At 31.3% G+C, this 25,833-nt stretch overlaps 1 protein-coding gene and 1 pseudogene across 1 annotated transcript; both read left to right on the top strand.

Moving 5' to 3' along the window:
- Positions 1-10,012: 10,012 nt before the first annotated feature.
- Positions 10,013-11,793, top strand: LOC128165232 (C-type lectin domain family 4 member K-like). Its single transcript, XM_052829588.1, has 4 exons — positions 10,013-10,180; positions 10,317-10,497; positions 11,228-11,350; positions 11,596-11,793. The coding sequence occupies exons 1-4, from the start codon at positions 10,013-10,015 to the stop codon at positions 11,781-11,783; spliced, it is 660 nt and encodes a 219-aa protein (XP_052685548.1). The 3' UTR covers positions 11,784-11,793.
- Positions 11,794-23,949: 12,156 nt separating this feature from the next.
- Positions 23,950-25,635, top strand: LOC128192507 (probable ATP-dependent DNA helicase RecS; annotated as a pseudogene).
- The last annotated feature ends 198 nt before the right edge of the window (positions 25,636-25,833 follow it).

Below are 25,833 nucleotides of genomic sequence, written 5' to 3'. Positions count from 1 at the left end.
TTTGTTTTCGTGCTTACTTTTGTTAATGTTAATTCAATACGTTTCCTATCAAATAAGACGTGTTTGTTTTTATGGTCAAGACACAATTGAAAATCTCTCTCTCTCTTTTTTTTCTCTCTCTCTCTCCAAATGCGTTATTCAAGAAAGATAACTACGGAGATCTTATTATAAACAGGTAGTGTTTGTCTTCCTTTTTACCGAGAACAAATAATTGAACTGGAAAATCGGGATTTTCATAAAACAATTGATTGTATCATTCAATGAGCTAAAACATGTTAGGAATACAGAATAGGGTTTCCGATCTGCCCCGCTACTCACAAAGTAGTGGGTAGCAGGAAGAATTGCCGAAAATATCTATTTTGAGAAAAAGTTGAAATCTATTGCAAATTTTACTTCATATACGAGTTCATTCCGCGCGTTTGGTTTAAACATTTAAATATATTTGAAGACTATTATTATAGAAATTCAATAATATTCCTTTTAAAAAAAATCTAATGCTCCCCTTTCTAATCCGTCTCACTATTTAGCCACCTTAGTGCTATATCACGTGATGGTTATAAACAGTCTGCGTATATTCCTAAATAAAAGACAAGACAGAACAATTCTATTCCGAGGGTTCAACAAATCAATAAACAAATTTCAATTGTAGGCAAGAAGACATCTAACGATATTCAAATTTTAAAGCTAAAGTATTTGGATTTTTTAAACCAGATAATAGTTTATGGCTCAAAAACAGCATGTACTAAGAATTTAAAAAAAAAATCAAAGATAAATCTGATGGGTAGTTGTCCGGAAAACTTCAACCGTCTCTGGAAAACATTATTATATGCGTAGTACATGCGTCCTTAACCTTCTTGTTAACATTAGCGCATCTGATCATCCTCGAAACTATTTGTCAATCAACGGTTTCTTTTCGCACTCAAGTTTCCAAGAAGAAGAGCGTAAATTAAACGGGATTAATTTTGGTACAAGTATTTTCACAACAACATGACAATGAACCATAAAACATCTGAATTCCCTCCTTATCTTTATGCCATTGGAGTCACGATCCGGGATATTGCTATAAGGTATGCCTAACAGTCTCACGTATTTCGCAATACAATTATCTTACTCATGGGACATTGCACCCTGCATGTAATGTTGCAACATACAATATACATAGTTATTTTCGCCCCGTGTTATTTTCGCCCTTCTACCCTAGTGAACGTTTTCGCCCCGTCTTAAATTCGCCCAGACAATGTCTTTGCAAAAATGATAACTCTGTCCTGTTACAGATCACACAATCTTAAATTCGCTCGTTTAGGAAAGAACAAGGACAAAAAGAGGCGAAAATAAAACGGCGCGAAAATTTACCTGTATACAGTACTTTCCATTAAAACTTAAAAGAGGAAACGCAGATTTACAAATTAGACTTCAGATTAGAACAAGTTCCAACAATAAATAATGTTTCTGACTAACACAACCATGGAGCAGGGAGGGGGGGGGGAGGGCAATTATTGCATTCTATCGGTCAACCCCCTACCCCCAACCACAGCTAGTGTATGTCGATCTTATCTGTTATCAGATACTTGTAATTCGCTATGTACAACGAACTCATTACACTTTCATACATATTAAAACGATATCCTCATTCGTAAATAAAGATTTAGCTATTTATATAAAAGCAACTTAGACATGTTTCGAATTTCTCCACTATTAGTTTATATATACTGAATGCGAAAGTTTTGACATGCATGTTATTACGCACGTTAAATATTTTTAAGTTCTGTGTGCGATGACTGCGAGTTTTTTACATCTTGATTTTGTTACAGTAATTTTAACATTATTGTTAATAATCAAATCACACGAATGGATGAAAAATATCGATAAACCCTATTACGCCATTCGAAAAAGGCTTTTACAGTAATTATAGAGGCAAATTTAAAGTATCTTCCAAAGTAAAATTAGTCTTGCAAATTCCTACAGACGAGTTGATTTAATGACAACACGGCAAACTGATAGTAAAAACGGTTCTGGAAACATCGCACAGCCCTACCCTTTTCATGTTCTAATTATCGATTTCTGTCGCAAGGATTGCTTCTAATTCCGACATCATGAAAATCATGAGATTCGGCAAAAACTCATAATTGAATATAGCTCTATGCTTCATTTATTCATCATTGGATTTCATGATTTTCATATCTCCCTCCTTCCCCAAAAAATTATATCACAGTCGATTACATTCCGATTGTACAAATGGACACAGATTAATCATATGTCTTGGATATGGACCTTTATTTAAAATACTAGCCGCGAACATGTTTGTTTATGACGTTAAAAGGTCCAGAGTATCATAATTGAAAATAGAAATAAAAAATTAACAATGAGCACCACGGTTTTAAGAATTCTCCGTTATTAACAAGTTTCAATATGAGTAATAAAGATTTTGCTTTTGTTTTAGAGGCCCACTGTTATGATATTGGAAAATAAAATCAAAAATCACTGATACGATTATTGGAAAATAAAATAAAAAATCAATCTTTGATTAAGAATTCTCCGTTCTTAACAAGTTTCCATGTGAGTAATAAAGATTTGGGTTTTGTTTTAGAGACCTTCTGCTATGACAAGGAATTTCGAAACCTTCTGTTTTTTTTGACTTTATGTACAATATTTAAAGTTCTGTTCAACTAGATTTATTCTTTAACAAGACGTATTTAATTACCGGAACTCAAACGCATGATTTCTCTTTTGAATTTAATGAATTAATATAAAGGTCAGATAGCTGACATACCCCACATAAATGTCCTAGTAGAATACCGTCTTGTATTTGGTTTAAGGACGATATCTAGGTTAATTTTAAGCTAGATTGGATTTCATTTTTTAGGACAAAGAATAGAAATTTCTTGTAATTGTGTCATTGTGTATTTAGTTTAAGGACGATATTTGGTTTAAATTTAAGCTGGTTTGGATTTCAGGACAAAGGACAGATATTTCTTATGAACCAATACTTATCCCACACACATGAACTTAGTAATTTAATTCTATGAATAGCAATGACTCAGCGCAAGTGGACTAGTTAAGCTATTTTTAAAATATTTTAATTCCTGGTATTTTTTAAACTTGACTACTACATAACAGTCATGTTTATATAAAATGGAAATGTTGGGCCATTCCGTCTTTTTCTATTTATTTTGGAAGACGTTCCATTAAAATTTTTGTTGTTTATTTTGAATCATTTATGACAATTACAGCTTATTTAGAAATTTTATGTGAACAAAGACTTTGGTTTATTTTGCGTTACGACAGATTTTAATTTTTAAAAATTATGTCAAGTGTCAAAAGCCTCCTTGAAATTTGATGCAAGACATTGCTAGATATGCATGTTTTAAATGATAATTTAGGTATAGTCGATATGATGAATAATTATTAGTCTATCCTTTTAAAACATGAATTTATTGTCTCTCCGTAAAAAGAGATAAGGTCTGATGAATAACGTAGTCATTCTCTCATTCATGATCAATCATTTATCAATCAAAAATTATGTTAAATTGAAAATTATTGAAAATTATTTACAATTATTAGCAGGACAAACAATTTTGGATATCCTCATACAAACTTCTACTTAGCTAATGTTCTGGAATATACGAAAACAAAACATAATTATAATGAAATTCAATCTCTAAATATGTATCTCTATATATACTGAGCATCATTATCCACTAACATCTGTAATATTTCATGTGTTCCAAATAATATATAAATACTAAATAAAATCTAGTAAAATGTAGACATACTGAATACTACAATACCCCATCTCACTATGCTGTTTTTGGAGTTAAGTATTTGTTGTGCGTTCCCTGTGCTGGCCTTGTGCTCGTCAGTTTCTTATGCCGCAACATACAAGGAAGACGATGCATTGATGAAAAACATCTCGGACCTTCATTTTCAACTGTTTTCGTCCATTCAGAAAAAAAATGATAAAGGTAAGTCAAAATTTAAAAAAATACGAAGTTTCATTCAGCTTCTTTGTAAATTCAAACTGAACATTACATTTTATTGTAATTTGATTTATTACATTGGATCATATCATTTTATTGAAATGTAATTTCTTATTTCTACAGACAGCTGTCTCTTAGACTCAGTGCAGTGGATCAGGCTGTACGTTCAATGGTTGCGAGTCTAGCGGTTCCGAAACCTGTGAAGGACAGATGTTGACAAAGTTGAATAAGATTCAATCAAGTATCAACGGTGTATGTAATAGGAAAACTATTAGTTGGTACATAAACATATTTTACCCTTAACTTAAACTAACCGTCCACTGAGTGTTTTTCCCCTCTTGTTATTTAGATGTTACTGCTACCGGCAAATCTGACTAGTGTAAGGTGGTATGGGGAATCTGTTCGATAAGCGGGTTTCGAGCTCATGACCTATACATATCCAAAGCGAAACCGCTCACCCACTGCCCTATGCTGTTATTGTTCTATTTCGAGGAAAGAAACTGTTTATAAAATTACACTTGATTTTAACGGATTTTTTTTTCGATAAACAGTACGTCACAATATGGTAGTGTGAGGTACCACCTTAATTAAGGTGTTCGATCCATAATAGCCTCAGATTCAATGAATTTGGGTGCATAACAGATATGTAAGGGCTAACACTCAGTATACTTGAACATAATGTTCCTATTTAAGTATCAATATGTAAGTGTGGAATGTGTCCTAATTAATGACCTTTTCCTTTTTTTGAAGAGTTGTCCCCCTTTGCTTTTATTCTATAAAAATTAATTTTAAAAAAATCTGCACGGTATAAAATTTATTTTCAATAGTTTTTGTGTTCCTATTCATAAAATACATCTTTCCACCAAAGCATTTTAAAATATTCTTAGTAATTACTTTTTTATCTTAAAAAATGTGCTTGTCTCCATAGACCTTAATGCAATCTTCATTAATCAATTACTGCTTAGTTCATAATATTTTTGAAAATTTCTCTCGGTAAATCTTTTTCTACTTTTAAATGCTTTAAATGAATATCAAAGTATTAAATACATGATGAATATTTAAGGTTGGAAAAATTTGGTCCTAAAATGGATCGGATATCTTAATTGAAGTAATCATGAACCGTCTATAAATACACGCAGTTATTGAAGTACAATTTAAATTACTTTAAAAATTATAATCTAGCAGAATTCACTGCATCTAAAGGTATATATAATGAATTCTCAATATTTCAAGTTTTAATATACGATATCTTTGTTCTTCTCAGCAGTTTGTAAACAAGGATGGAAACGTTACAATGGTCAAATGATATTCTTACAGCATACGAATCTGAAAACTTCGCAAAAGTATTAAGAATCTTTGGTCAGTATTAGAGTAATGTCTATAATCAACCTGATCTTGGACCGATTAAGATCTGTAATACATGTATTAATTGTTTATAAGTGGCTTTAATTTTTAATAAGTTGATGTTTGCCATGTCTCATCATTCACATGCAATTTTGCATGTATGTTCGAACAGTCGAATACTGGATTGATTTTACTGACATTGGTACGGAAGGAAAATGGGTGGTATTATCTACCGGGAAAAGTACATACACAAGTTGGGATCGTGGACAACCAGACAACTGGAGGGGTGATCAGGACTGTGCCAACAACAATTATTCTAAACGACTTGGACGATGGGACGATACGATGTGTAACGCCACGTATCAAGTCCTGTGTGAAGCAACAGGTCAATTGTCTTAATGTCTTTTATATATAGATACAAATGTATCTACATGTTTAATTTCGAAGAATTTGATATTAGTTAATATTTATGTGATTCATTGATCAACAATTACCAATTTAATACAACTGCTAGATTTATAAACTCTGCTTACCAACACAGGGAAAAATTACCTATAATCAAAAATAAAGGTGTTAGAAATTGTACATCAGAAATGGAATTTATCAATGTCAAGAAGTTTATAAAATTTAAATTTGAAATCATGCACGCATAAAGCTACAATTGTATAAAGAAATTTATAGGGTCCAAAGGGCCGGATACAAATTACTAATTTTCGACCTATGCATATGTTTTTGTATGTACAAATGTCATATATGCGCAATGTCACTTTAACAAGCAATTACTTACTTAAATATATTGAGACGTCTTTGAATAAAAAAAAGACTTTGTGGTCATTGAATTACCTATCAGCTTTACCTTAAATGCTTGTATATTAATTAAATAGCTATACCCTATAATTTAATATTTACTGATAAAAAAATTAATAAAAATATTCCTATATCTTTTTACTGAACTTGACTTCTTGTCAAGGAGATTAAAACATTTGAAAAATCCACGACCATCGAGCCAGCGTAAAGATCGACTCGATTGGAGCGGCCTCGTTTCTATGGATTGATCTTTTCCAGTCAGCATCTGCTACTGCCAACAAAGAACATTATGTTTAAAATTTTAAATAAATTCTTCCAATAAGGAATAATGGGACCTTTCCATTTTGCGACACACTTTCTCTCAAAACAGACTAACTTAACAACGTGGCCTTTTGTAAAATATTGTGTAACGTGAAAATATTTAAATTACATTCTCAAAAATGATGTGCTTATAAGAATAGATATATAACGTTGTCCCATAACTTCTTTCAAGCATGGAGGTTCAAGGATACAGCGTAACATTGTAACATGATTGTCACTTCTGTCATTCAAATTCAATTAAATCAAATGAATGAACTTCTGGGTTAAATAGAATATTAACTATCGGTAAAAGATATGTTTTTGTGGACATAATCTGAATAATGTTTTCATTTTTTATATTAAGGTTCTGAATTCTAACCATGGAGACTGAACTTATTAAAATGTTAGAACACCATGAAAAGAATAAAAAAGATTTGAAATCAAACAATTTGTTTTCGTGCTTACTTTTGTTAATGTTAATCCAATACGTTTCCTATCAAATAAGACGTGATTGGGTTTTTTTGGTCAAAATACAATTGAAAATATTTCTCTCTCTCTCTCTCTCTCTCTCTCTCTCTCTCTCCAAATGCGTTATTCAAGAAAGATAACTACGGAGATCTTATAATAAACAGGTAGTGTTTGTCTTCCCTTTACCGAGAAAAAGTAATTGAACTGGAAAATCGGGATTTTCATAAATCAATTGATTGTATCATTCAATGAGCTAAAACATGTTAGGAATACAGAATAGGGTTTCCGATCCGCCCCGCTACTCACAAAGTAGTGAGTAGCAGGGAGAATTGCCGAAAATATCTATATTGAGAAAAAGTTGAAATCTATTGCAAATTTTGCTTCATATACTAGATCACATTTAACCAGATAATAGTATATGGCTCAAGAAAGCATATACTAAGAATTATAAAAATAATTCAAAGATAAATCTGATGGGTAGTTGTCCGGAATATATGCGTAGTTCAGGCGTCCTTAACCTTCTTGTTAACATTAGCGCATCTGATTATCCTTGAAACTATTTGTCAATCAAAGGTTTCTTTTTCCGCATTCAAGTTCCCAAGAAAAAGAGCGTTAATTAAACAAGGATTTATTTTAGTACAAGTATGTTCACAACAACATGACAATGAACCAAAAGACATCTGAATTCCCTCATTAGCTTTACATCGGAGTCACGATCCGGGATATTGCAATGAGAAACAATCTCACGTATTTCGCAAGACAATTATCTTACTCAAGGGACATTTTACCATGCATGTTATGTTGCAACTTGCTGTATACAGAGTTATTTTTGCCCCATGTTATTTTCGCCCTTCTTCTCTAGTGAACGGTTTCGCCCCGTCTTAAATTCGCTCAGACACTGTTTTTGCAAATGAGATAACTCTGTCTTGTTACAAATCTTCCAGTCTTAAATTCACTCGCTATGGAAGAACAAGGACAAAAAGAGGCGAAAATAAAACGGCGCGTAAATATGCCTGTATACAGTACCCTCCCTCAAAACATAGAAGAGAAAATACAAAATTACAAATAAGACTTCATATTTGGACAAGTTGCAACAATATTGTTTCTGACTAACACAAACTTGGGTCGGGGGGTGGGGGGGGGGGGGTAGGGCAATTATTGCATTCTATCGTTCAACCCCCAACCACAGCTTGTGTCGATTTTATCAGTTATCAGATACTTGTAATTCGTTTTGTACAACGAACTCATTACAACTCACACATATCAAAACGATATCTTTATTTGTCAAATAAAGATTTAGCTATTTATATGAAAGCAACTTAGACATGTTTCAAATTTCTCCACTACTAGTTTATACAGACTGAATGCCAGTCTAAACATTCATGTTATTACGCACGTTTGTAAGATTAAGATTAAAACACATTCAAAACCATCGTATTTGTGAAGTTCTGTGTGCGATGATGGCGAGTTTTTTGCATCTTGATTTTGTTACAGTAATTTTAACATTATTGTAAATAATCAAATCACTTGAATGGATAAAAATATCGATAACCCCTCTTACGCCATTAAAAAGAGGCTTTTACTGCAATTAGAGGCAACTTTAAAGTAACTTCTAAAGTAAAATTAGTCTTGTAAATTCCTACAGACGAGTTGATTAACGACAACACCGCAAACTGATTGAAAAAACGGTTCTGGAAACATCGCACAGCCCTACCCTTTTATTGTTCTAACTACATGTATTGATTTCTGTTGCAACGTTAACTTCCAATTCCGAAATCAAGAAAATCTTTAGTTCCGACAAAAATTCATAACTGGATATTTCATTATGCTTCATTAAATCATAATTGGATTTCATGATTTTCTCACGCCCCACCCCATCCCCCAAAAAATTATTTCACATTCGATTACATTCCGATTCTATGCATGAACACAGATTAATCATATGTTTTAAATATAGATCATTATTTAAAATACTACCTACGAACATGTTTGTTTATGATATAAAAACTCTTGAGTGTCATATTTGAAAATAAAATAAATAATCAATAGCTGTAATGAGCACACATCTTTAAGAATTCTCCGTTTTTAACAAGTTTCATGTGAGTAATAAAGATTTTGGTTTTGCCTTAGAAACCTACTGTTATGATATTTGAAAATAAAATCAAAAATCAGTCTTTAAGAATTCCCCGTTATTAACAAGTTTCCATGTAAGTAATAAAGATTTTCGTTTTGTTTTAGAGACCTACTGTTATGATAAGGAGTTTTGAAACCTTCTGTTTATTTTTACTCTTTGTTCGATATTTAAATCTCTGTTCAAATAGATTAATTCTTTAATAAGTCGTATTTAATTACTGGAACTCCAACGCATGATTTCTCTTTTGAATTTAATGACTTAATATAAAGGTCAGATAGCTGACATACCCCACATAAATGTCCTAGTAGAATACCGTCATGTATTTGGTTTAAGGACGATATCTAGGTTAATTTTAAGCTTGATTGGATTTCATTTTGAGGACAAAGAATAGAAATTTCTTGTAATTGTGTCAAACAGACAACTTGTGTTATTAGGGTTGCTAGCCAATACTTATCCCACGCATGAACTAGTGATTTAATTTCTATATATAGCAGTGACTTAGCGCAAGCGGACCAGTTAAGCTATTTTTAAAATATTTCAGCTCCATGTATTTTTTAAAAAAGTCTGACTTCTACATAACAGTCATGTTTATATTACATTGAAATTTTGGGCCATTCCGTATTTTTCTATTTGTTTTGGAAGACGTTCCGTTAAAACTTCGTAACAAGAGACAAGATTTGGTGAAAAATGTAGATATTCTATTATTTGACAGAAATAAATGTTTGATATATATTTCCAATTTTAAATTGGCCATGCAACTGCGGGATATTATTTGGACATCCTTATATAAATTCCTACTTCGGTGATGTTCTGGGTTACATGAACACAAAACATAATAAAACGCATTTCGATCTTTGAATATGTATCTCTATATCTACTAAGTATCTTTATCCACTAACATCTGTAACATTTCATGTATAAAATACACTTGTTCAATCACTAAAATGTAGCCATACTGAATGCTAAAAAAAACCATCTCACTATGCGGTCTTTTGAGTTTAGTATTTATTGTGCGTTCCTGGTGCTGGCCTTGTGCTCATCAGTTTCTTATGCTGCAACATACAAGGAAGATAATGCATTGATGAAAAACATCTCGGACCTTCCTTTCCAACTGTTTTCGTCCATTCAGAAGAAAACAAAAATGATAAAGGTAAGTCAAATCTTTTTCTTTTTTTAAATGACGATATTTTATTCAGAGTCTTTATTCGAATTTTACATTACATTGAACTGCAATTTTGTTTATTACATTTATTGAATCATTACATTACATTAAAATATTTCGACAGACAGCTGTCTTTGAGACTCAGTGCAGTGAGACATGCTGTACGTTCAATGGTTGCGAGTCTAGCGGATCCGAAACCTGTGACGGACAGATGTTGACAAATTTGAATAGGATTCAATCAAGTATCAACGATGTCTGGAGAAGGAAACCAAAAACCATTGGTTGGTACATGAACATATTTTACCCTTAACTAAAAATTGACCATCCACTAAGTGTTTTCCCCTCTTATTATTTAGATGTTACTGATACCGACAAATCTGAGCAGTGTAAGGTGGTATGGGGAATCTGTCGATAATAATGTTAATTAAAATACATTATAATTAAAATACTTTAACCGGTTTCAAATTTTTAAATCTTACAATATTTGGCCAAAAGACATTTTTTTTCGGAAATGTTGTTTTAAAAAGTCCACCGGATTTCAAACTCATAACCTACAGATTCCAAGCGAAACCGCTAACCCACTGCGATACACTGTTATTGTTCTATTTCGGGGAAGAATCTGTTTATAAAATTACACTTGATTTTATTGCACGTCACTATTTGGAAGTGTCACATACCACCTTAATTAATTGAAGCAATCCCGAACCGCGAATATTATTATTGAAGTGCACATGAAATTACTTTCCAATTTATCATTTAGCAGAATTTAGTGCATCTAAAAGTATACCGTATATATCGAATTCTCAGTACTTCATTAACGATATTCACATCGTTTATTGGTGGTAATAAAAGGACGAAACGCACAGTATGCAGACAAACTTTTTTTTTTATAGAAATAAATCATTTTAATGGAATAATTTGCTTTCATTTTATGTAATATACTGATCAATTATAGTACATGTACATTATTTAAACGCTGTAACTCTTTTTCTGAATGATTTAAGAGCATATGAGGTTTGTATTTCCCTGATTCATATATATTCATGGTTGTATTTCATTTTTTTTCAAAACAGATTTTCTGCAGAGATCAGGGAACAACCCTGCTTCAGATCAACGATGATGATGAAAACAAATGGTTTACAAAGAATTTTCCAAATGGTAGGTGAACACGATTTGCAAATGATATTCTTACACTGTATGAATCTGAAAACTATACAAAACTATCAACAACGATCTTTGGTCAGTATTAGAGTGACTTTCATAATCAACTAACTCTTGGACTGATCCAGATCTGTAATATTAATAATATTCACTTTGACTTGAGTTCGTAACAGATAGCTTTGATCTTTAACAAGTTGATGCTTTTCTATGTCATCATTGAAATGATAAACGTGTTCAAACAGTTCCATATTGGATTGACTTTACTGACAATGGCACAGAGGGGAAATGGATAACACTCTCAACAGGGAAAACCGCATACTCAAGTTGGGATAAGGGACAACCAGCCAATTGGGGGAAAGCGCAGCACTGTGCCTTCACCAATTATCAAAGTCGTCTTGGACGGTGGGACGATGTACAATGTGACGCTTAATCCAAGTCATGTGTGAAGAATCAGGTAAAGAAATTGTCATACCGGTACCTTTTCGATATTCATTTTGGGACTTCTTTGATTTATATGAGGCGGTAGGATGGTCAACAAATTTACCAATAAGATCTCCCTTAAATCTTAACATACGGGTTTTATAGCTGTAGACTATTATTTAGCAAAAAAGTTAAAATCTGTTGGTTTAATTTTTTTAAAAATTCATTTCTATGTTTATACCGGGCCCCTTAAAGGGATTAAAATGTTAAAAGATCTACACAATTACAACGCCCTTGTTTCTTTAGATGGGTCTTTTCGTGTCAGCATCTGCCTCTACTAAAAGAGAGAATTTTGTTTGAAAGGGCCTCTTCATATTGCGTCTTTATGCGTTTTTCTTGATGTTGAACGCAATAAAGATAAAGCCACAGCTACTGATCAGGACGTCATAGGTTGGAAACCCGCCGGCCTTTTGTCGAGCTCTGTATCAAAATATAGAAAAAAACCCAAGTTATAAAAGTAAAATATATGGATTGTTTCTTTACTAAATTATAGTTTATAGCTAAACAAATCATATCTTTTAGTTTTACGACATCTAATGGTTAATATTTTGACCATCCAGCCTCCTTAATTGAAAATAGTGATGAATATGTGAAAAAGATCTGAAAAATGTCTGCTTTTTTTAATCAAGGTTCTGAATTCTGACCATGGAGAGATGGAACTCATTGATGATGTTTGAGCACTATGAAAAGATGAATAAATTACATGCAAATTGAAATCAAACAATTTCTTCATCATATTTCGTGAAGAATTTTGTTGAGTTTGATACAATTACATTTCTTATCAAAAAGGATCATTTGAAAAATTGTTTAATACATGATTTATTGGAGGGGGCAAACATAATATACATGCATGTACATATAACTTTAATAAAAAAAAAATATTTATATCGAAAGCTTGAAAATATACATGTACTTGAGTTGTAAACATTTTTATAATGTAATTATTTGTTATTTTCAGCTTTTGTATGAATTAGAATCAATGTAACTATAAAAAACAAGGACAATCAAATATGTAAGTTGTGGGTGTTTAATTAATAAGTTAAAAGACAGACACAGAAGGAAACAATAAAAACAGAACTTAACAACAAAATACCTGAACTTTCTTTAGAAAGTGCGAGTTTAAAATCAAACTAATATTCCAAAAGGTATAACTGACAATGAGCAATAAATAAACAACGTTGTTAATCAACAAAGTCTGATTTTGTTATTGTCTGAAACACAGCAGCATCTACCGGCGAAGCATATCTATCTATCATTTCAGTCATCTATTTTATTCCCTCTGAACACAATGTTAACTACAATTGCGCATCACAAATAAATCTAACCTTGCACTTTGTTGTAATCATTAGTATTTGTCTGATTTAATTTCCTCAGGATCTGGGATATCTGTAATATAAGACAAAGGTCCATGGAAATTAAACCTCAACCTTGCCCTATATTTTTCATGGTTCATGGTCGGTAGTGTTTTCGTCTGATTAAAAGTACCTAAGGATATAGAATTTGCGTGTTTGGTAGATTATCTAAACTAAGAAACGTTAATTTTCTTATTTTATTTGAACTGTATCCACATGTAGCAAAAAATAAAAATAATTCATGAATTTTTGTAAACAATATATTTAATACGTTTCTGTATATATTAATTTTCTATACATGTTGTTATTATTCATTTTAAAGATTAACCATAACTGAGGTATTGGTTTTATACAAGAGTTGTGGAAAAATTGGTGAATATCTGCATATTATAAATCAAATTACATGCACCTTCTAGAGTTCATATTATCTTTTTTTTTACAACAAACGTAAACGTTATATGCACCAGCAAAGCTTTTTAAAGATAAAATCACATATTGATCTGGTAATAAAACAGAATGAAATAACAAACTAACATTCATCGGCAATCTTCATGTACAGGGGAAACAGTTTTCTTTATAAGTAGCAAACTATTTAGTACTTAGTTTAGATTTTTTTTTACCTGTTTTTATTTTAATTGTAATGATAGTAATACGAGATACGCTTTTGTTGAAAATGTACTTTCATAGAGGTGATTTTGATGATGACGTAACTTTTAATAAAAAGGGGTCCGTTTTTAAAAGGACTGTTATCATCGATATTTATAGAGGACCCTTATCATTGATATTTATAGAATCAGAGTCCTTGCTGAAGTGCTGACTCTACAAAATAGTGAGCTTGGACAGAACGAGATCCTTATAGATGTTTACTCTCCAAAGTAGCAAACATGCGTAGAAACAGAATTTTAATTTAGAGGTCTCATATATCATCGTTATTTATAGAAACGGGATCCTTGCTGACTTGAAAAAAAACCTTTTTAGTTCAATCATTAAATTTATGAAAAGGGTCATTTAATTATGTATTGTCAAAGAATAGCAAAGAGAAAATCATAGCATTAAATGCATTGAAAAAAGCCCGTGGATATTGAATGAGAGTCGTTGTATGGTTTAACAATAAGAAGGCCTGTAAAAAGATTCATAAGAAGTGACTCGAAACGGCTACGATCTCGCTGACAGCTTGGGAACTTAAGAATTTTCATTAAAACGTAGAGTTATGTCCCAGTGAGCGCCTAAAATGAAACAAGTTGAATGCAAAGAATGAAAAAAGTTCAGTTTGACAATAATGTTCAAATTCTGTTAGTTCCATACAAAAATAGGAAAAGTGAATGGCTCATTTAAGGGGAAGAATTCAACACACACAAAATATTTTGTTAACTAACTTAAATGATACAAGAAATTAAAAAGCAAATGAACCTGGATGGTGAAAAAATGTCAAGCTAGAGAATTTTTTAAAAAAGAATCAATAGTGCTGTTATTGCAAACAGGGTTAAAAAAACACAATATTGTTTTACACGATGAAAGTAAATATTGCACAAAGATAGTGAAAGTATAAATTTAATCAAAGTACTGAAGTACCCAAGTTTGGGAGTTGATTTTATTCATTATTATTTAATTCAAAATAAGCGACATGTAATTTCGCATTAAAGTAGTTTCTTAGCTGTCTTTGAATAATTACGCTCATTAATTACGCTGATAATTACTTATCTGACAAGAATTCCCAGCTATAGACGGAAAACCCCAAATGAATTATGTTGTGTAATATTTGAAGATATAGAAATAACGCCATCAAACTCTACCATGTATTATGTATCAGTAATCGAAATACATCTGGAAAATATTTATGCAAGTTTGTTTTAACAAACAAATAATGATGAAGTCTACTTAGTCTAGTGTACGCCAGTACTGGTTCTATCTTTAGATTGGATAGTCTTCCCTTGATTCCAAACGCTACTGATGTGCAAAAGGCGCTTTGGTAATCGAACTCTTGCGTAGGAATGCATACGACTACAAATAATATCTTAGTTGTTCCTACCAGTACTAACTGATGTTGAAAAGATTTGGGATCTACTTTAAGAGGTTTAGTTCTATAGGGATTGCGAAATTCGCCGGAATCAATAGGGCTTTATGCAATTTTTGCAATGTGCAATCTGTGCGACTAGACGGCTATATTAGAATGTAAAAGAACAGATAACTATTGTGTTTAAAACACTTCAATAGTTCAGTAACTTACTTATTTAACTTTATAAAGATTAAATATAGTTTTTGTATGCGGGTCAATGTTATTGTGTAAAAAAAAAAAAAGACTTCATTGAATGATGCACAAAAGCTATTTTGAAAATTATTTTTTATTCCTTTGTATATGTATATTACAGTATTTATTTATTAAATGAATATTTGTTTATTAACTTTTTCAAAATTTCATTAGGTTATAAGAAAGAAATATCTATAAAAAAAGCCCAATTTTTAACGTTTTTAATCTCATTGATCAAAATGGAACTGACTGGAACGCAACGACGGTACTTGGAAATACATAGACCAACGTCAAACATTTGCGTCTTTCACAGGTCCTTACAAATTGTACCAAATTGGGAATTACCTAATATCATAATTATTTCCTTTAATGTTAAAATATTTTGAGAAAACTTAAGACAAGGTCACTTGTATACCCTTTGGATATCTAGTTGTGCACATAAGTCCAAGTACTGAGGACGAGTATAAATTGCGCACGTGCATATTACATAACATATCCAAATAAATTCCTTATCTTTTTTATTTTTCACTATTATTTAAAGTTGAATATATTTATCAATAGTTTTATTTGTCTGTTCATTAAAAAAAATATATTCAATGTATAGACTACTTTGGTCTTTTTTGATTTTTATTATGTATATTTCAAATCTTACCAACACTATTTTTTTCATAAATCAATTTTTAGTAAAACTTATATCCGTAACATTATTTTTCGTTATGTATTTTTCTTAAAATTGTTCTTCTAATAAATCTATTAAAGTACAAAGTTGTACTTTCATATTGATATAACAGAGAAACATCTTTTCCAAAAATGTGATGAATGTTTTAACAACTGGTAATATTTTTTAAAAAATAGTCGAAACTTAGTTCTTATTTTCTTCCTTCTTCTCCTCTTAAAATATATGGATCAAAGTACACTTCATATTCCATCAAATAATACGCATTAGATTTAACAATCAAAACGTTTCACTGATAAAAAAAAAGAAGAAAGAAATGAAAGTTCACCGTCTAAGATATGTTGCCCTTTATGAATTTTTTATCTCTTTTGATATAGGTAACAAAATACTTTCTGTCTGTTGAATTCTTCTCCTAAAATGAGCTCTATCGATGGCATAAACGTTATTGTCGTACTGAACTTTTTTCATTTATTCTTGTTTCATATCAGGCGCTCACAGAGGCTTAACTCTACGATTTATTTCTTCAGTTCCCCAGCTGTCGGCGAAATCGTAGCCGTTTCAGGTTACTTCTACAAGTAATTTTATTGTCAAACCAACGGCTCTTATTCAACGCCCACGTCTTTCGGTTTTTCTCATATATTTTAATGCACCCCAAGCCATAATTTTCCAATTTTACAGTATACTAGTTCATTTTATTTTAAATGTTCTGTAATGATTCCGTTTCTATAAATAACGATGATATGAGATCTCTATACTCTAATTTTTTCTTTACGCATGTTTGCCATTTTGTAGAAACAGCGGCTCTTTGAAAACCTACTAAAAATATCGATGATATGAGACCTCTTTATTTTTAACTTTGTTCCACGAAAGTATATAGGATGTTTTGCATTACTAGAGTCAGCACCTCTGACCCTGATACTATAAATATCAATGGTGAGAGTCCTCCTTGTAATTAAAAATCGATGATAAAAGTCCTCTTTACGGGTCCCTATATAGTTAGCATCTCTTTGGAGCCCCTGTTACACCCTTATGAGTAGCAGTGGTTACGCTGTCATCCCAACCTCCAAATCTTCACAACTAAATTTTAAGCTATATATGAATGCTGATTTCTTTCTAATTGGGTTTTTTTATTTGACCAGAAAGACTACAAATCCATAATTTTGTTATTTACTCAAACACAGCAACCTCAACCGGCAATACATATTTAACTATCATTTCAGTCATCAATATAGTTTTTTTTTTCTCTGAACTCAAAGTAAAATACTAATGCGCATCGCAGAACAAATTAACCTTGCACTATGTTTTAATCATCAACTATTGGATTTGTCTGATTTTAATTTCCTTAGGATATGGGATACGTGCAATATAAAAGTCCATGGAAATTAAACCTTAACCTTGCTCTACATGTTTTATGAGTTTTTCCGTCTGGTTTAAAGTTCCTTAGGATATACCATTTGTGTTTGATAGATTATCTAAACTAAGGATTGTTAAGTTTTTATCTTTTTTCTATTGTTTTCAAACGTAGAAAAAAAACTATGATGATTTAATACGTTTCTGACAATTTTCTATACATTTTGTTATTATTCATTTTAAAGCTACTATAATACAAAGTTTAATAATGAGTTTTAAACAAATGTTGTGTTAACTTTGTTGAGTACTAGTAAATGCGTAAACCGAATAACACGCACATTCCAAAGTGCATGCTATCATTTTTTATGCAACAAAGGAAATAAGCTAAAGCAAAGCTTTTTCAAGATATAATCCTAAATTGATCTAAATATTGAATACTCGTAACATTGAAACAGAATGAAAAAACGACACACATATCTTGATCATCATCATTAGCAGTGAAAATTATTGGCATTACGAGTAACAAAACATTTACCATAGCTTCGAATAGTTTACCTGTTTAAGCAACTGTTAATAAAAGGAACATGGGCTACAATTTTCATTCTAGATGTCGTGTTATTGTTTTATTTGGTTGACCGAAAAAAAAAGTTTGAAGGTGTGATCATTACTTTATAATAGGTATTTCAGTTTGTGTATGAAAAGTCAAATACACGGTCAAGTTAGAAAAAATTACATAGATATCCTTTTGTACGAAAATAAAATACTTCAATTAATACGACACTGTTCGGTAAACTTTCTTTATCTCGAACTAGTTTAATGTTGATTTAAAAAAAAAATCATGAAGTTTGGCAAAATACCAACATATAAAAGCCCTTAATTCATTAAAAAGATTTCAGTCACATAAAATAATGACATAAAAAGAGTTTTTGCAATGAATAATAGTTTTAGACATGCTTACACGATATGATCCAGCTGGAGCATGACGCCGATTACTTGTCATCGCATTATGTAATCTGGCTGGTCTGTGGGTGGATTAATTCAGGTGTTGCCTATTTTTCTCTCGCAAGATATACAACGGAGCAAGGATTTTAAAGACAGGACATTGTTTTGTCTCTAAAATTGATTCCAATAGCTTATACCTATCGGGGTTTTTAGGCATTAATTTGCCTAAATTCTCTGAATGATGTGTTTAGTATTTCAATGCACCAAAATCCTGAATGTATTTTACATGATAGAATATTATGCTTATGGATATGAGTAGATAGTTATATTTATTGTATATCTAAAGAATTATAATACATTATTAATTGAGCACCCATTTAAAAATACTAGTATTACATCCTTGTATCAGTTTTAATAGAAAACGCCTAAATTCGACGAGTTGTGTTCCTGAAAAACTTTTATAGACGGTCTCACCCAACTTTTCCCACAGTATCTGTTGAAGTATATTGTGTAAAACATTTTGAACTTTCAGACACTTAAAGGGTTTTTTCCTGGCGTTACAAGAAAAGCATCCTTAGATATAAAAAAATTCACCGAAAATTGATATTTGTTGCTACTTTTATGGAAAAATAGGAAAACTTCGCCTGTCTGTAACGTGAAAACTAATTTAAATAGTTATTCCCATCATCTTAATTAATGAAAAATGAAAACAAAAATGATCAAGTATCATCTTAACAATTAACTATTTCATATACACCAAATAATTACTATACATAATATTGCACAAACGGTACTCGTGGGGGTTTTTTTTATCATACCTTGAATACAAATATATGCTATGTGTTTTCTGGATAATGTTTTTGACCGCATAGGAATAGGATTTTAGAATTTTTGAAAAAGTTGATAGAGGTTTACACGACCTTAGGCTTGACGCTTCTTGATTTGAGTTCGCTTATTGTTATCTTAAGCTGTGCCACTTAATAATAAGTATTTCATGTTTGTGAAAATTTGTGCTAAAAATGGCGCTGAAACTACATTTTATCTGATTTGTCTTGAACGAAAATCTCAGGAAAGACAAATGAGAAGTTTCCGGAGAAATCACAAAGAATATCTTCTTGTACACGACTCCCGGGTTGCAGTTCGACGAAATGCGCATGTACACTTTTTTATAGTGTATCTAGTCAGCCTGCAGACTGAATATTGGGCTGTAAATACAAATGCACTTGCATAAATCGGAAAGAACTAAGATATATTTTTTTTAAATCGAAATAATTATATATAACTGGTCGATTTCTAGGACAATTTGTGCTTAACGTTATTCTCGCTTCTATCGAAAGAGCGGACCGTTGGCATCGTTTGCAGCCATGCTTATGAGTTCTCGTTTAGATCTCTACCTGGTTTTAAAAGGAAAGGGTTGTATAAATTATAAATAATAGGGAATATGATGTCCTGAGAAAAATCTTCGTGAATTTACAAGATAACCAAAATTACTGTTCGTTATTAAATGAAATCAAGTTGAGTTAGTGTTCGCGTAATCATATTTTAAGGCACGTACGTTTCCTGACCAAGAGTAAACGGTAAAAATGGTTATCTGTACAAACTAATTTATAATTTCATAGTGTTCTGAAGATCATATGTCATTATTTTATTGATACACTTTTAAACTATAAACAAATATTCATTTGATTGATTATCTTGCTTATTTTGTTGGAAAGTATACAATTTATCATATTTTGATCGTCACGCTTTGTAACTCAACCAAACCCAACGAAGGTTGTTTGGTGCTGTTGCATCATACTCGAAATGTAGTTTCATCACCTCTGTATATAACAAAGATACCATTGCGTCATCTTTTCACTTTTAGATTCTTGTCACATTCTATATATTGTTTTCTAGTATTGATGACAAATATTTCATATGACCACAAACACAAAATCAAGTAGCTGTAGACTTATCTATTCTGGTCCTGTCATAATATTTTGATAACTATTGGCAAAATATGTCACAATACGAAATTTATTGATGTAAGAACATTCGGGATACCTCATATATGAGATGTTCAACTTATAAATTCACTAAAATAAACCAAATTTTGCTTAGTATCAAGGTCATATGATATAACTGTAAGCCTAAAACCAAATTAATTTCGCGCTCATTTTTACTTTTACTTTATCGGTTCATCAGCGCACAAGACAAACCAATCTCTCATCTATGCAAAATTCAAGAAAGACAACTTTGACATTCATATTTACCTATGTAATCTGAACACGGTGCACTTAGGAGCCATGGTAAATTTAAGAATATAAATTATGTATAGAAGATAAAAAAAAAAATAACAATTTTTGTTTTTTGTTTTTTTTTATTATTAGATTAACATTATTGACAACAAAAAAGAAACATATAAACAATGTAAATGCTCTTTTATATAGTATTAAAATCAGCATATGATGTACATAAGAAATCAGCATTTTTGTTTCTTTTTCATATTCTATCTAATATAGAATACAGTTTCAAGATAAAAAAAATCTTCTATCAAATATAGATGCTTCACATCTGTGTAGTTGATGTGTATATAATTGAGAGTCTTAACTTTTATATACTAAATTCCAATCTTCCATAACTTTGCAATGAATCTAAATCAAGTCATTTTCTTAATTTGTGAAAGATGATTATAAAAGCATAATTCAAATCCATTGTCATTTTGTGAATTGTATAAGTAACTTTCATCCTATTGCTTCTATAACTTGTCAAATTTGCTATGAGTTTTGCAAATGTTTGGTCTGTATTAAAGGGAAAGTTATTCTGAAACAAAACAAAATGGAATCCACAGGACTTTAAATAACAATAAACTCGATTGTTTCTACCAATCAAACAAGAACCGTGAAACGTAATATAATTTATCTATAAATGAACCACAATCAAAACTATATGGATAGCATTTTCCAATTTTATTTGTTTGATTTGAATTAATTAAAGTCCTTAACTTTTTGTGGACGGAAAGACCATAAATGTTTCTTAGTTTGTTTTTGATTTGGTTTTTTTTTAATTGCATACAAATTCAAGTAGCCAGTGAAAAAAGTGGTTGAATTATAATCAGTTTTAGGAATTTTATCATTATCAGAAGAGATGCCTATCGATTCTACGGTATAGAACTTCCTCAATTATCCTAAAATTGTTCATTACTGTCACACAATTTTTCAAGGAAGAATATATAATGTACAATATATTTAACGATACATATTCTTATACATCTATACAAAGTGCATTGTATTTCCTAAGTTTAGACGTCCTTTGGTATGGACGTGCATGCAGAATTGTCGAAATCCTTATTTTAAGTATTTAGATGCTAAAAAAATATAACATTTTTTATCAGAATCCTTTTGCATATTGACTCTCAGTTTTACGTGTTAAAAAAGTGTAACAGTATTCAATTTGATTTTTTTTTTACTTCAGACGATTTTGTTATGTTTATTTTTATCTTATCTGACAATTATATTACATCAAATTACTGAATTAAGTTAAGTGTGATTTTTATACGAGAGGATCGAGCATAAGTGCTCTGATTGAGTTCATAAAACAAAGGATCGTTAATTAAAAGAGCACTTTTATCGCATATAGGGTGTCTAAAAACGTAAAACGATAATTGCGTTCTGCAATTTTACTTCCCAGAAATGTGTTTATCGACATTAAAACAAGGTGACTTCCTCATTAAATTGTAGTCACGATCAGGGAAACTGCACGCAGGTATATAACAGGTCTTTTATACATAAACTATATTTTATGAATTTGCAATACATGTACGGTTACCTTTTTGCTGAATTTAGGATGGGGGTAGCACGTACATGGTTGTCGTTTTTTCTTACACAGCACTACAAACAAAACTGTTATCCCCGGTTTGAGTTAACAATGAAATTAGATTTGCTCTAATGATAATCAAGTTTTTGGGCTTTAAAAATTCATACTTGTGTATAAATTTTATCAAACGAAGCAATGCATTTAAAAAAGTCAATATTTTATAAATGTGGGATTTCAGCAAAACCCGTGATGGAAAATCATTAGAATCGCCTTGACTATTAAATGAAGTATGATCGGTGTAACATCACTACTAAACATCATCAAATTACACGATTGGATAAACCTTTTAATAGTCTTAACATGTGTTTCAAGTAACCATTTACTGTAATTGGAGGCAAATAAAAAATAAACAAAAAACTTAATGAGAACAAAACAAACTTTTTACAGAAATTAGGTAGCATATAACATAAAACAACCTAACCCTTATATGCTCTGATCATCAATTTCTGTTCGCTTTTGTGTTTTGTTTAAGTTTTTTGTTTTTTGTTTTGTACATTCTGACATCATAGAAATGAATTATTTTATCAAAAAGTTTTTTAAAAAATATAACACTTTACTTTATTTCATTTTAAATCTCATTCCAGATTTCTTTGAATAAAAAAAATTATTTCTTTCCTTTACCTCCTTATATACAGGGACTCAAATTTACAAATTTAATTGTTTATTGAACTGCATGTGAAATACAACTCATCCTTATTGACATTTACTTACTTCCCACATTGTCATTAAATAGCTACTGTTTACTTTCATCTTAAAATCAAAAAATATTATAACAAACCGATGAAATTTCAAAACCTTTATAAATATTTACAAACCGATAAAAATTCTAAACGTTAATAATTTTTCGCATTAAGAATATTTCTATAGCCAATTGTTTTTTTTTAAGATGAAACGAAAACAGCTCACAAACTTCCATATGTGTTATTGTTTTCATTTCAAATAATTTCAAATGCCTTATATTTGTATACTATATGTAAACAGAGCAAGCTAATGAATTATAATGTTTGTTTTTAATGTCCTTCTGGTTGCTGAGACCAATAAGCACTGACCCGATTACAATGATTTTCAAGTCAAATGCGACGAGCACACATACTAAGCAATGTTATTTATCATGAGTAATTAAGACTTTTTTCTAAATATGATGCCCCTTATGATAAAGATATTTCGAAATCAATTGTTAATGATAATGTTGACCCCAAACAATTAAAGATCTTAACAGAATAAACAAGCGCGTTAAATATTCGGCTAAATAATGATAATAATATGTAGGTCAGACAGTCTCCACAGATGTCCTAAAACAACACCTAAGTACATTTATTATATTCGTCAAAGTTCAGTTACGTTCTAGTTTCATTTCTGTTTCCTTTTCTGTTATTTATTCCTCGAATGCAGTTAAACACTGAATAAATGTATGAAGCTTCAACTGTTATCAATTCAATTCAATTCAGTTTATTTCGCTCACACCATGGAATGGTACATGAGGTCAATCATTATATACAGTTCAAAAGTCAGAGGTACATTGTATGAATGAATAGATAAGTAGTAAATAAATAGTAAATAAGCATAAATATACAATATATACAATGAAGATAGGAAAAAGTATAATAATGGAGGACAGACTATTATATCAAACTGTATATTTTGATAATAAAATAACATAATTTTTTCAGGTTTGTAGCATCTGAACCATCGTCGCAAACCACGGTTTTGAGTCCACAAGTTTCCTCAAACCCGTGGTTGTCTCGAAGTTAGTTCGCGTGATTCTCATGAATTATGCATGAACCTAATAAACCAATCAAATTGCACCCGAGCAAGTTTTTACTCGGAGAGTCTGAAAATATCAAACCAATCACTGAACGCCTTACTGACGATATTTGGAAGTACAGTAACAATGGCGGCGCCCAGCATAACAACATTGCAGGAAATATTTGAAGTAGAGAAATTAAGCGCAGAACAAGAAAAAGCTATCGACAGTCTTTTGGCAAAGAAGGATGTGTTCCTCTCTCTTAGGACAGGTGGTGGGAAGTCTTTGTGCTACATGGCCTTCCCTATTTTTTATGAATATAGCAATTCATTGGATGTGCAACCACAAGTTCTTATTATCAGTCCCCTCTTGTCCATTATGAAGGAACAGACGGATCTTTTAGCATCAAAGGGGTTTACCGCCACATTCATTGGCAAAGACAAGTCTGAGGATGTCTCGATACTCGACGGTAAATACCAATTTGTCTTTTCGTCACCAGAAGCTATACTGCAGAACGATAAATGGCGGGATATGTTGTCAGGATCCAAATCCTTTAGATTATTCGTTGTGGATGAAGCCCACACTCTTGTTCATTGGTAAGTATATAAAAATATTAAACAGTAGTTATTACAAGTTATGTTGAAAGGGCAATGGCATAACAAATTCAAAAGAGGGAGAGGTGTTTTTTGAAGGGGGATATTGATTGGCAGACAGACACTTCGGCCAATGAGTGTTGCCACCTTGGCAACACCAAGATGTTGACACCTCGGCCAAATTAATTTATACTAATTACTTATTAAATTATATGAATGCAAACAGTATTATTTTGCCAAGGAAATCTGTGGCAATAACTTGAAGGTGGATATCTTATTGTTTCTTATATTTTGATCCCCATAATATGGTATGTAAATAATTATTTTTCTCGGATATCATCTGTCGATCTAACGAAACAAAAGTTGTTCTGTAGTTTGACAACTTGAACCTACATATGAAGTTTAATTTATTCCTTAAACGCTTAGAGGAAAAAAGCGTGGAAGGCTACGGTGAAACCTGTAGGGGACTAATAAATAGTAAGAAATGGGAGGAATGGGGGATTCCGGTAGGGAATATATACTGCTCATGCAGTGGTCTCAGAGTGCTTCATTATTTTGGCCCAAGTTTCAAAAATTAAAGATAAAAAATTGAATGTGTGTAGGATTTGTATTACTGGTACATGTACCATACTTTTAACTTAAGAGGTATTTACTTTTTTTTATTAATTTATTTTTAGGGGTGAAAATACAAAACATGGACAAGCTTTCAGGGAATGGTTTTCACGGACAGGTGAGATCAGGTCATTGATAAGTTGTCCAGCCCTAGTGATTACAGCCACTGCTAGCAAGGAGGCAAGAAAAGTGATTAAGAAGCGACTGGCTTTAAACAACTGTGTGGACATTATTGACAGTCCTGATAGAGAGAACATAAAGTTATTTGTTCAAAAGTTAAAAAACACTGTGCCCATCGATGAAACATTTTGCTGGTTGACACATGATTTATCTACGAAAAAGAAAGACTGTCCAAGAACACTTATTTTTTGTTCAAGCATAAAAATTTGTGCAGACATATACACTGCATTTTTAATGGTGTTAGACAACTCTGTAATGGAATTTGTTAATATGTTTCATTCATGTACATCTGAAAATGTTAAGGAAACAATTAGAGAGGACATGAATGATGATAATGGAAATATTAGAGTTTTAATTGCTACTAGTGCTGCAGGTATGGGAGTGAATTACAAAGGAGTAAACAATGTTGTACATTATAGTCCTCCTAAAGATATGGATAGCTTTGTTC

This window comes from Crassostrea angulata, chromosome 1, assembly GCF_025612915.1.
Source record: "Crassostrea angulata isolate pt1a10 chromosome 1, ASM2561291v2, whole genome shotgun sequence".
NCBI lineage: Eukaryota > Metazoa > Mollusca > Bivalvia > Ostreida > Ostreidae > Magallana > Magallana angulata.
This window is presented reverse-complemented; position numbering and strand designations above follow the sequence as displayed.

Coding starts and splice junctions, on each gene's coding strand:
- LOC128165232 (XM_052829588.1), top strand. CDS start 10,013: ATGCGGTCTTTTGAGTTTAGTATTTATTGTGCGTTCCTGGTGCTGGCC. Junction 10,498..11,227: donor GTACATGAACATATTTTACC/CTTAACTAAAAA, acceptor TCCCTGATTCAT/ATATATTCATGGTTGTATTT. Junction 11,351..11,595: donor TACAAAGAATTTTCCAAATG/GTAGGTGAACAC, acceptor GTGTTCAAACAG/TTCCATATTGGATTGACTTT.